Source organism: Coffea eugenioides, chromosome 1 (genome assembly GCF_003713205.1).
Source record: "Coffea eugenioides isolate CCC68of chromosome 1, Ceug_1.0, whole genome shotgun sequence".
Classification (NCBI taxonomy): Eukaryota; Viridiplantae; Streptophyta; class Magnoliopsida; order Gentianales; family Rubiaceae; genus Coffea; species Coffea eugenioides.
The window spans coordinates 11,211,169-11,223,287 of NC_040035.1; the positions used below are offsets into that span (position 1 = coordinate 11,211,169).

The 12,119-nt window shown below is 35.8% G+C and overlaps 1 protein-coding gene across 1 annotated transcript in view; it reads right to left on the reverse strand.

The window, feature by feature from the left end:
• Window positions 1-1,550: 1,550 nt before the first annotated feature.
• LOC113767757 (beta-glucosidase 12-like) overlaps window positions 1,551-12,119 on the reverse strand; it is a 47,197-nt gene continuing 36,628 nt past the window's right edge. Inside the window, exons 3-15 of the mRNA XM_027311941.1 lie at window positions 11,977-12,035; window positions 11,677-11,752; window positions 11,531-11,569; window positions 11,319-11,323; window positions 7,362-7,395; window positions 7,177-7,264; window positions 6,497-6,752; window positions 6,280-6,395; window positions 2,392-2,612; window positions 2,234-2,265; window positions 2,064-2,100; window positions 1,855-1,963; window positions 1,551-1,716 (exon numbers count right to left, since the gene is read on the reverse strand). Of these exons, the coding sequence (XP_027167742.1) occupies window positions 1,551-1,716; window positions 1,855-1,963; window positions 2,064-2,100; window positions 2,234-2,265; window positions 2,392-2,612; window positions 6,280-6,395; window positions 6,497-6,752; window positions 7,177-7,264; window positions 7,362-7,395; window positions 11,319-11,323; window positions 11,531-11,569; window positions 11,677-11,752; window positions 11,977-12,035 (1,238 nt within the window). The remainder of the gene's footprint in view (window positions 1,717-1,854; window positions 1,964-2,063; window positions 2,101-2,233; window positions 2,266-2,391; window positions 2,613-6,279; window positions 6,396-6,496; window positions 6,753-7,176; window positions 7,265-7,361; window positions 7,396-11,318; window positions 11,324-11,530; window positions 11,570-11,676; window positions 11,753-11,976; window positions 12,036-12,119) is intronic.

A 12,119-nucleotide genomic window follows, 5' to 3' on the forward strand; every position in this document is an offset into this window, starting at 1 on the left:
AATTATTATATAAATTAATCACTCATCATATGGTGTAATCAAAATCACCAAAAATTTAAACGGGTCAAATCAAATACTTTTGATCTCCAGAGAGGCGTAAGGTTTAATGAGTACAATTTAGATTACCAAGAGATAATCTAAAATATTTTTGTGTGATATGTTCTTGGCCTGTTAAAAAAATAACTAAATAATTAATTCAACCTCTAGATGAAAATCTAAAACTCTAGTCTCTTGCCAATTGTTTTCTCACACTTATCTCCTCTGACTTGATTATTTATTTTCCTCCATATTTAGCTAAAAAAAATTCCATTGCGATTTGAATTTTATTGTTTTCTTCTAATAATAATTAAAGTATAGGAAATTAACTTGTCCCTATGGATTCAACCCCTAGAATACTTCACATAATTTTATTATTACGATCGATTCTATATACTTGTAGAAATCGTGGATCATTGTTAATTACTATCCATTTCCAGTGTCACAATTGTTCATAATGTGGATTAGCACAAAAGGAGTGAATAACACGGGATTACTTTGAAGTTTGAACTTTATTGGAGTATGCATGAAGAATTTCTCCTATTCAATGGAAAGGAGTCTAGTCCATTCTATTTGCACCTGAGTGCAAAAAAGGGATTTTCAAAATGGACTTCCAAATATTTCAGAAATTCAATAATAGCTTCAAAGGATGTTCAAGATTTTCTTCTATCACAACCTAATTTAAATAAGGAGTCCATCACTTGAAAACTGTTGGTGATTTCTACTTATATCTTTATAATACTTTCGATTTTGTACTTAATTCTCTAAACTAAAGTGGAAATTTTTTGTGTTTCTTCTGGTTTGTTTGTAATCAATATTGGCCAATGCTTATAGGTTTTACAGTTAACCATGGTCAAGATAATTGTCACAAATGCCAAAAGTAATAGCACCTTGTGGAGAAGATTCTAACTCACCAACCAAACATGAGTGGATTTGAAAGAGTAGAAAACCTGATGGTGTTTCTTGTATAACCCTACTACTTCAGCAGGAGCTAAATGCTGGTGATGTTCTGCCAAATATAGTTCGGTGCTTGAATCTCCACCTGTACAATTATTTTGCGTCCAGCCAGAACATCGACCAGGGACAAAAGCTCCAATAATGTTGTGCCAATACAAAGTGTTTTATTAGAAATTTGGGATCATATTTATCGTATATTTAATTCAATTCACATATTATTTCATCTAAAAATTTCTAGTTGTAATTGCTTAAACTTAAAGGACCATAATGATTGAAACTCAAATTATTAGGGAGCTGAGTGATATTATGAGAAAATTCAGTTGGATTAGCATGATTTGCATTCTTAAAAAAAAAAGTAATAATATTGATTAACAACTAGAGGTCTTACAATTCATTCCACTTCATTCTTCAATTATTGAATCAAAGCATAGAAACTGAATTTTAAAAAAAAAGGCATAGAAACTGAATAAAGTTCGACAAATGTTATCTTTCACTTTGTTGCATCTTCGGAGTGGAATAGAGCTAAGCATGGCCGCTGCTGAATAATATGTGAACTTTTACTTGCGGAGGAATCTCTCAAACCAGTAAGAAGAGAGCTTACGGAATCTTTTTAAGGTACTATAGTCTACATAATTGATTCCAAAACGGACACTATATCCAGCACTCCACTCAAAATTGTCAATAATTGCCCATCCATAGTATGCCATCACTCTAACGCCATTTCTACATTTATATAAAACACAAAAATGAACAAAGTTTAGTGAAATAAAGCCCCATTAATGGGTTCAAAATATAAAGTTTAATTAACTTGACCAAGTAATTTGTTTAATGATTTTCACTGACGTATTAGGAGATACTCACTTGATTGCTTTTCGGACATACTGAAGGTGCTGATAGTAGTATCGGATTCTAAAGCTGTCTTGAAGAGCTTGCTTAAGTGGTAATGTGGGATTATTTACTTCATCAACCCCTGAAACAATAAGATATAAATTGAGATTAATGTACATTGGTAGAGTAACATGTAGGAATGCATGTGGTATCAATTATTCTTGTGATTTGATGAAAATTACATAGAAGAAGAAGAAGAAGAAGCCAAGTTGAAGCAGCCTGCATAGTCAATTTCGAAATTTGCATGGAGTTATACAAAATATTTTCAAAATATCAATTGATTTATTAAAATTCAACAGTTGGAACTTGGTAGATATAATATAATTGTACGCTATTAAAAGATTTGAATTACCTGTGCGCCAATGAGCTTCCCATTGCGGCTCGCTGACATTATAGTGCGCAACATTAAGTTATTCAAAATTTAATAATAAAAATAAATAATGAATAAATTTCTGGTAAAATGTTTGCAAAATTTGAAGCTATATATCCTGCAAACTGAACTAAACTCACCTGTAACGTTAACTTGCGGGTCTGTGCTATAGCTTAAATTCACCTTATTTGGAGGAGTTGTAACATGGGCAGCATAACTAGCTGTGTAGTAATTTAATCCAAGAAAATCATATGACCCTATCAGTTCTTTAGATTGCTTTGATGTAAATTTGGGAAGTCGGTCGCGGGCAAGAATTCTCATTGAAGCGGGATAATCACCATATACCAAAGGGTTCATAAACCTGTAACACATGCCAATAGAAAATAGGTGTCAATATCTAGCCAAGGTAATCATTGAATGTAGTGTTTTATTGAATAGGTGATAGCTAGGTACGCATGCACTCTTTTGTTGTTTTTGGCTAACCCTGTTTACGGGGACGGACACCACTCCAAAATTTATTCATAGAACGTAATTTTACAAGAGGAGTGTGAGAACCCGTATTTTTTTTCCCATTTTTTAGGTTTTATTATTTTCTGTGGCATGTTTTCTGCATTTTCGTGAGTAGGAAAAATTTTAGATAATTCTAAGGGGCAGATATAGTTTTTAGATGATTTTTCTCGTATCAAATGGATTTTGAGAAATTAATAGCGTATACCGGACGTGGGACCCACTAGTGCGAAAAGTTCGGAAAAATTCGGCCAACTAGGTTAAGTTTTGAATACTGGAATTAATTTACCGGGTGTTAAGAGATAAGTAGAGGGTGCTAAGTGGATTGATATAAGAGAGACAAGGTTGGTGAACATTTATTTAAAAGGTGACAAGTGTCACCATAAGAGTTAGTCTTGTCATTTGACCACTATTCATGCCTTTACCAAATTAATATCAAAATTGACCAAAAAATTCACCATTTGTTTCTCTTCTTGGCCGACTTCTTTCAAGCACAAAGGAAAGAAAACTCTCCACAATTTTGGTCTCCAACCTTGCTCAATCTCCAACTTCAACCGGTTAAATTTGTAATTGCTCCATAAAACTCCTCCACTTAGTGATTTTGAGGTGATTGGTGAAGTTATTTGGAAAGTTAAGGTGACCAATAGCTCTCTCTCTCTTGTTTCTAAGGTAAGTTGTGAAGAACCACCCTCCTCCCTTAATTGATGCTTAAATCAGGCTTAGTGGTTGTATGAGATGCAAAGTTATGGGTTATTTCTTGATTTGTGGTTGAAGTGATGAAGTTTTATTATTTTTGGGGATTTTTCTATTTTAATATAAGCATGATTGTGTGGCAATCTATGATGATTGGAAATGACATATAAGGCATCTAGAAGGTGGAAAAAGTGGAAGATTGCAAGTAATTTCTGTTTTGGAAGAAAATTGAAAAACCTAGGGTTCATGAAGCTACATTCTGCCCGAATTTTTAGGTCCTAGTTAAAGGCCGAATTGGCCTTGGCTTAAAACATGAAAGTTGTAGGGAATGACATTTTAGAGGTGTCTACAAAATTTCAGGTCAATCGGAGTAGCGTAGAGTGAGAAAAGTCGAAATTACTATTGCTGTTCTGGTTTTACCCGAATGTAAGAATTGCGCCTGTAATTGGTTGTTTTGGCTGGAATTGTTTCCGAATTGGTTGTTGAGGCCTTCTGATGAAATTTAGCCCTGTTTCTTAGATTTCAGTTGGTTTTGGAATTTCTGGATTTGGACTTGGAGAGCCTGAGTTATGATGTTTCCGCTAGAATGCGTTTTGGTGAATATGTTTTACGTTTTTGATGTAGTATCTTGCATTTTGACCTGTTTTCACTCAAAAATGGGTTGAGTGACCTTCTGTGATGTTGTAGCCCTGTCTTTTAGCTTCGAAATGGTGGGTCTTGCACCCTCATCCGATAATCGTAGTGAAATTGGTGCCATTACCGCAAAATGAGGACAAAAACTGTTTTTTTCAGGGCCAAAGCTAGTTACATTTCCGAAATTTCTGGTTTCCTTTAATGTTCGTATATGCTTATGGAACCCTATTGGGGTCATGTTTGGCCTTGGTTTATGACTCGTTATCGAGTCTAATTGTATTTGTTTGCATGTTTTAGGACGTGACCGTGGTGCACAACGTTCTTTTGACGGAAGTGCATGAAACCACATTTGCTAGCTTGGTGAGTGTACTACTCACTTGTGTGCTATTATATGGCTTTGATATTTGAACTTGAGATGTTGAATGTTAATTGATTGAAGTGAGAGTGTACTTTATCACTCTCACTTATTGTTTCGCATGTTATTGAAAAGTTATTGGAATTGTATATGAAATGTTATATGAAATGAAATACATGATTTGGTGTCGTTTGGACGAGTCTCCAACGACTACAAATGTTCTCAATGAGCTCAACCCCATTGGTAATTGATTGAATCGAGCCGGCAAGGGCTTGGTCGTGACAATTAATGAGCCTTGGGTAAAGTTATAAGGAATCTTGTAGTATGAGAGACTCTCGATTCCGGTATACTCGAGTAATATCAAAGTGCAAGTGTTTGGAGTTCGGGCCCGGTAGGGGTATGTTGGGTGGAAGGAATGGAAGTAAAGTGAAGTCTACGGTTGGTTACTTTCAAACATTGACGGAGAGTCAATGAGAAGATGATCTGATCAAGAATGCAAACGAGGAAAAGGGCTCTTGAGAGCCGTCCGTATCTTTTTATCACCATTATTGTGTGCCTGTGTTTACTTTTGATGAATTGAAATGAAAAGTTTTATGCTCATGTGAACTTTGCTGTTTGAGTGGTATTATCTCACTGGGCGTAAGCTCACCCTATTCCTTTTGTTTTCCTTACAGGAAAATAAATACTTTTGGACTGCAATTGATAGTTGGTTGCCGAATTGAGCTAGTTGGACATATCTTTTGTATAGCTCATTGATTGAAACCCTAAATGTACTTTTGGGTCCATTTCTCTTTTGATTTGGCAAACCATCCATGTATCCACTTTTGAATACTTTTGTATGCCACTTTGGATTGTAAATGCTAAATTTCAAGATGTGAATGTTTGCTTGATATTTGGTTGGGGTCTGACGGGTCAGTTACTATTCATGGCTGACTCCGATTTCATTTTTTTTTTATTATTTTGACATTTTGACTTGTTTACGCGCGTTGTATGTTCCGGAACGCAATAGATCGCTCTAACTGCACCGTTAGTCCTGGCGAGAGCTGGGCAGGCAGTCCGCTAACCCCTTTGGTTCGCCTTAGGGGAAAGTGGGGTTGTCACAAGGAGCACAAGATGTTTCCTCATGTTGAATATAAAAATTTTAAGAAATCTTGATCTTTCTAACAGAAAGCATTCCTAATATTACACGAGAATATTAATCTGTGTACGTGGGGCATTTCTATAGGTAAGTGTTAAAATGGGGACTAATACAAGAAGTTAACATCCTACATAATTATAGTATGTGGCTATCTAATTTGTAAAGATGGTGAAAATAAAGGTTATTCCAGTCTTCAAAAACTCTTTGACATGCAGTAACTAGTTTAGCAAGCAAGTGATAAATTGGTCTTCAATAAGAGAGTTTTGAGGTGTTATTACGAACAAAAACAATATATTTTTGAGTGTTCACATTCATATAATATTTTTATTTAAATTAGGTGCTCCATTGGGTGCTGGCTGCGCACCAATTGGGAAAAACACTATGGTCAAAGAGAATTTTACATTGGAAGATTAGGTATCCATTGGAAAGACGTTAAAGTAATAATAATAATAATAATAAATTGCCAAGTGAAGTTTTAAAATTGGAAGTTAGATGCTTGGACAAAATCATGTTGAACTAGTACAACTTAATTGTATTTAAGCCGAGAGAGCCTTCGATTTCCTAAAGCCTCAATGAGGGCCCAAAAAACTTCTTATTTTTTTCGAAAGGGCTTTTTTTTTTTTTTTTTTCTTTTTTGAAAGGCCATTTATATACATACTTTGTTAGCTATCTTCTTCATCAAACGTTTATTGGTACACTTACCATCCAAACATGAAATCAAGGGCACGAATGGCTGCTCGTTGATCAAGAGGTGAATTTAAAAATGGCACCATCCATGCAGTGACTAGTGTAATCCCAATTTGTCCTTTTTGGCGAGCCTAAAACATATGCACAATTCAATTAGTAATAGTAATTATGGAACTCAATATTGATTAGGATCAAATTCTATGTTAGTTTGAATTAGAAGTGCAACAATAACCTGATACACTCTCCTGTATAATTTAACTACATCAGCATGAGCCAAAAGTTGGTGGTGTGCCACCAAGTAGGGTTCTGTCCCTGAATTTCCACCGGTGCAGTTATTATTCATCCAAGCAGAACATCGACCAGGGGCAAAGGTTCCACTATCATAACCATTTGAACTAAAGGTCCAAGGTTCATTGAATGTGATCCAATCTTTCACTCGATCACCAAACCTCGCAAACAGTAGATTTGCGTAGTCATGAAAATCCTTTCTGGAAAGTATAAAACGTCATCAAATCCAAGAGCCAAAAGCATATTGACTCTTACAGTACATAGAACACTATCATTTGATTGCATAAATGATTTCTTGGGCTGAATTTGATAGAATAGGGCAAGTGAAGGTTGTCTTCTATTTGGTTCCAACCAGTTGTTATATTTGCTATAATATTTAGTGTGCGCAGAATCATGTTTTGCTATACTGGATATATGTGGAATAAACAAAATAAACTAAATTGTGTTATGTATGTCTATTTTTGCTCCTTTTTCGTTTTCCTTTTTTTTTTCAAAAATAAACTAGTTTGTGTTGTATATGTTGCTTGTTATCACTTCTAGACTAAATTATCACCCATGTTTAGAGTTCATTAATATCAATTAGGTTGTGATAGTAATATTATAGGAAGAGGGATCTTGACTTACATAATTTTAGGACTCACGAAGCTTCCATACTCTTCATCTAAGGCTTGGGGCAAGTCCCAGTGAAAAATTGTCACAATTGGCTTTAAACCTGTGCATTTCATATTTCAAAGATGTTGAATTAGATGATGAACACAACCAAATGATCAAGATCATATGGTCTTAAAAAGCATTGGATTTTTATATACCATAAGCTAGAATTTCGTCTATGAGCTTATTGTAGTACCCAATTGTGACGCCCCCACTTCTCCCTAAGGCGAACCAAAGGGTATCCGCGGGACGCCTGCCCAGCTCTCGCCAGGACTCACTACAATCCATCATTCAAAAGCCCGAAATACCTTAAGTAACTTCAATACACAATTAAAGTACTTCAAATATCTCACACTTACAATTATGTAGCCTTCAAGCTTAAATACAACCCAATGGAAAAGGGTACAATAGCCATCCGTTATAATATAACTTAAAGTCTTCAAAAGAAAACATTCTAGTACTACTCACGAGCACTCTTGGTCTCGAACCCTGTAAAAGAAAACCACAACGTGGGATGAGCTACACAGCCCAGTGAGGTTCCAAGACACTCTAACAGTTCAAATAAATCAAGTAGGATGGGCATATCATATGCATGGTTCAAGGTTACACAATGGCATGTTATCATGGGGTGATAATCATGGTACGGGTAATTTGAGACATTTATCATGAGACAGTTATCATGGTTCAAGACATTGGCATGTATAGTTCACGAGTGATTGGAGCTTATTACAGGCATAGCTCAGGATTTCATATTGGCATTTTAGCACGAAACAATTATCATGATACACGGTAAACATATACTGTAGGATACGGTGTTCCAGTGGAACTCTGTCGGTCATCTGCACCTTATGACTTCCGGATCCCCTCGGTTTGACTGGCCATCACCTTATCCCTCCAGTGGTAATACTCGAGTATACCGAAACGGTTGTCCAGGGCTCCAACCTACCCGACCGAGCCCAGTCCTGGCTCGAGTAGGTCAGTAACCGAGGCAGGGCCCAAGTTCAGCTTATAGCTTACAACATGCACAGGTAACCAAGTAATTCGACAAAAATAAAATTCATCATTTGAATAGGTCGAGTGAGGTAAAGTACACACTCGCCTAACAATGATGGACAACTTCATATAACATGTGATTCATGATAATCAAGTAAGCAAGTAACCACATAGATTAGAAAACGGTAAGTAAACACGGTTAACAGTAAACGGTAAACGGTTAACGGTGGTAATTACGGTTAATTGGTAGACATATGTCATTTTAATAGGCCGCCATTGGCCGTTTTCCACTTTTACCACGTAAGAGTCGGGGAGATTCACTCCAACCGACTTATGCTGCCATAGCATAATTAATCATGTAAACACATCATGTATATATATGCTCTCCAAGCATTTCATATCTAGCATTTCAAGTAATCACATAAATATGCTCTTTAAGCATTTCATATCGAATAGTTCAAATATACATACTTCAGGTATTTCATGTCGAGCAATTCAAGTATACCTCATTCGAATATGCATGAGTGTGGTAAATTCTTATCATATAGCACTTAACACTTAATGACCATGGGTTAAGCATGTCATAGACTTATTCCAATTACGTATTCCTATATGGAACACTCACCTATTGCAACAAGAGAGTAAATACTCAAACAAGTGTCTAGGCGTCCACTTCGAGTTCTTCTTGAAGGTCCCCTTGAGCACCTGAGCAAATAACCATTAACTATTATACACTATCACTTAGAACTCCTACTTATCAAGAAGGTTGTACAATCTAAAGGGAATTCATGAATTGGGCCTTAATTATTAATAATCGAGACTCAAGAGTAAAGTTTTAAAGTCTAAAGAGAGAGACTAACATTTTTCATGAAATCGAGTTCAAAATGTTCAATCGGTATCGAGAAAAAGGCAAGTTTCCAAAATCTCATTTTCTAAGAAATTGTCAAATTTCAGCTTTGGGTGTCAATTCTAGAAAAATCGTATCTTGCACTATGGAGGTCCAAAATTGGAAAGCTTGATACCGTTGGAAACTTCTTCAAAAGCGCTAAAAGTTCCTAGAAGATACTTTTCCATGATTCCAAACAGAAGGTATTCAAAAATTGACTCGAAGTTGCTGCTTGGGACCATTTAGACAGTTTCGGGGTTGGTTTTTGACCATCTTTGAAAATCCGGCAAAATTCACACAATACGAACTAACCTCCAAAATTTAGAACTCAATTAGAGCTACAATCAAAGTTTAAAACGAAACAAACGGTACAAGAATTGAAGTTTTGAGCGCCAAGATATAGCAGCTCAAAGTTGGCTAAAAATTCCTCCTCGATCAAGAATTTCCAGATTTAAACATGAACTTTGGGACTTTGTTTGAACATCTAAACAGACTCGGAATGGCACCAAATTTGGTATGATTATACTACCATATAAGGGCTATTCCTCTGTCAAATTTCATAGAAAAATATGCACGGAAAGTCACTTAACAAAATCACTCAAGTTTCCAAATTTTTAAGGCAAAGCTGCCTCGTGTATGAAAATTTCCTTTTCTAAACTTTTGACCAAGGGAAGATACCTAAAACATGTCTCGTTTATGATAATCAGGTCTAGCAAGAATTCAAAATACATTTGATAGGTGATTTACATCAAGAATTTCGAAATAACAAGTCCCAAGTCATTGTTAGTTACAAATCTGTCCAAGTGGAAAAATTCTATCACTGTAGCCGTTTCAAACTTTGGCCACAACTCACTCAATTCAACTTGGAATTGGGCGTGGTTGATGGCGTTGGAAAGCTCTCTCATAAAGATGAATTTTCTCAGAAGAAACCATTTTCAAATTACATTCACAAACAGCTCGTTTTTGAGCATCAAGATACAAGTCCTGTCCTGTCTCCTGGAGAGAAACGAAACAGGACAGTGATTTTCAATCGAATGGTGTGGCTCCCTCAAGTGGAACCAGAACGTGAAATTGGTACCAATGGAAATCTGGGAATGTCTAGTTTCCAATGCCACCGACGGCACTCAATTTCGACATCGGAGCAAAGAGTTATAGCCGATACAAAATGACTGCCTGGGCAATACGGGATTCATTTTCCAGTTTTGCTAACTTTGGAAATCAACTCATTTAACCAACCAAATCATGTTAATTTTCAATGAAATTTTGTACACACTCACACTAACATGTAAACAATATAATCAAGTCATTAGAACCTCAAAATTTTGCACAAAAATGGTCGGACAAGACAGGGGTAAAATCGGAAACTTTTGCTTCTTGCACCCAATGAAGTTTCTATCAATTACACACCATTAATCCATCATTTTAACCACTAAACCAACAATATATCCACTATCAATCATCAAATCAGCAACAACCCAAGAGTGGGAGTTCATAAAGCCCACTTTCACATTTTTCCAACAATATCAAGTCATCTACTTACATGCAAGTACTTAGAGATGCATATCTACTACTATAAATCAAGTTTAAGGTGATGGATCATGTTATACCTTCTCAGTGTACTAGATCAGAATTTTTGGCCCTCAAAATGCTCCAAGAAACCGTGATTTCCAGCACCCTTTTGCAGCTCAAAATGATCTCCTAGTGTTAAGCTAAGTGTGGTGCAAGTTTGGTTGAATTTGGAGATGATTTGGTGAGGTTTTTGTGAGAAGAAATTTTGAAACTTGGAGGTTGAGAGAGAGAGAGAGCTGGCTGGCTGTTTGAAGCTCAAGAGAGAGAGAGAGAGTGATCAGATTTTAGCTTCCAAGAGAAGACATTAACTTGTGGCCTCAAGTCACCCATTAGTCAACTCACATTAGGGTGCGTTTGGCGCGATTAGGGCTCGATTTTCTCGCGCGTTTGGTTCACTAGTGCACTAAACCTCCAATGTATTTATATTCATGTAGATAATATTCACTCTTAATTGTCCCGAAATAAAGGTCTAAAGTCTCTCAAATAAAGTCGCGCGTGTGAAAACGCGTACCGTCAATTTTTTTACGCTATAACGCGAAACCTCCGGGAAATTCTTATAACGATAGTACTAATAACTATCACTTGAGTATTTAAACATTAAAATACCGAATTTAGGTCCATTGTACATGTCTCCAATATTCCAAACTTATTGTACTCTTAAGCGGATAAAATCTCCAAGCACTATTCACTGTTTTTACTAAACGCGCTCCAGGAAATTAATTCGTGAAATGAGTTACTTTAAAAATATAACGAAGTTATATTACCATGTATTTAGGTCTAATAAGACTAGAAAATATTCCTCGAGGCAAATATCCAATTAAATAATTTATTAAGCCACAAATTAGGCTTAAAAATAATAGTTTTTACGAGTCCTCACACCAATTCCTTTCTCATTTATGCCTTTGCTAATCTTGCCATCTGCAAATCATTGTATAGCTTAGTAACAATATAATATATTCCAATTTGGGTAAAATGGGTAGATAATAAACCGTCGCTAGATAAAGGTTTACATAGTGAGGCCTTACAAGGTATTACTCTAGGCCAAGAAATTGAAAAGCGATAAGAATCTGCATTCATTTCCTTCAAGAGTTTGATATCCTCCTGTCACATGAGAAAGATAGCATTGTAGACGTAGTTCAATTTTTTTTTTTGTGGCAATGATTGTAGTCAACGTAAATAAACAAAAATAACTGAATTTTCTTCTTTTTTTTTAAATAAGGTATATTTTTTGCGGGGCTTGTTGATTTTTGTGCCCTATTTTTCCATGTATGATATTTTCGCTTTACTATTAACTTATTTGAGCAAAAAGATTTGGTTTGCATTACCTTATATCGATGGTAGGAGTCTGCTGCCACATCTCCGTTACTACCATTTGAAATTTTACCTGTAGTTTCAGAATGGAGTTGGTCAGACTAGGCTATTAGTTTTGATAATTTTTTTTGGGCAACAATTTATTGGGATATGCTGA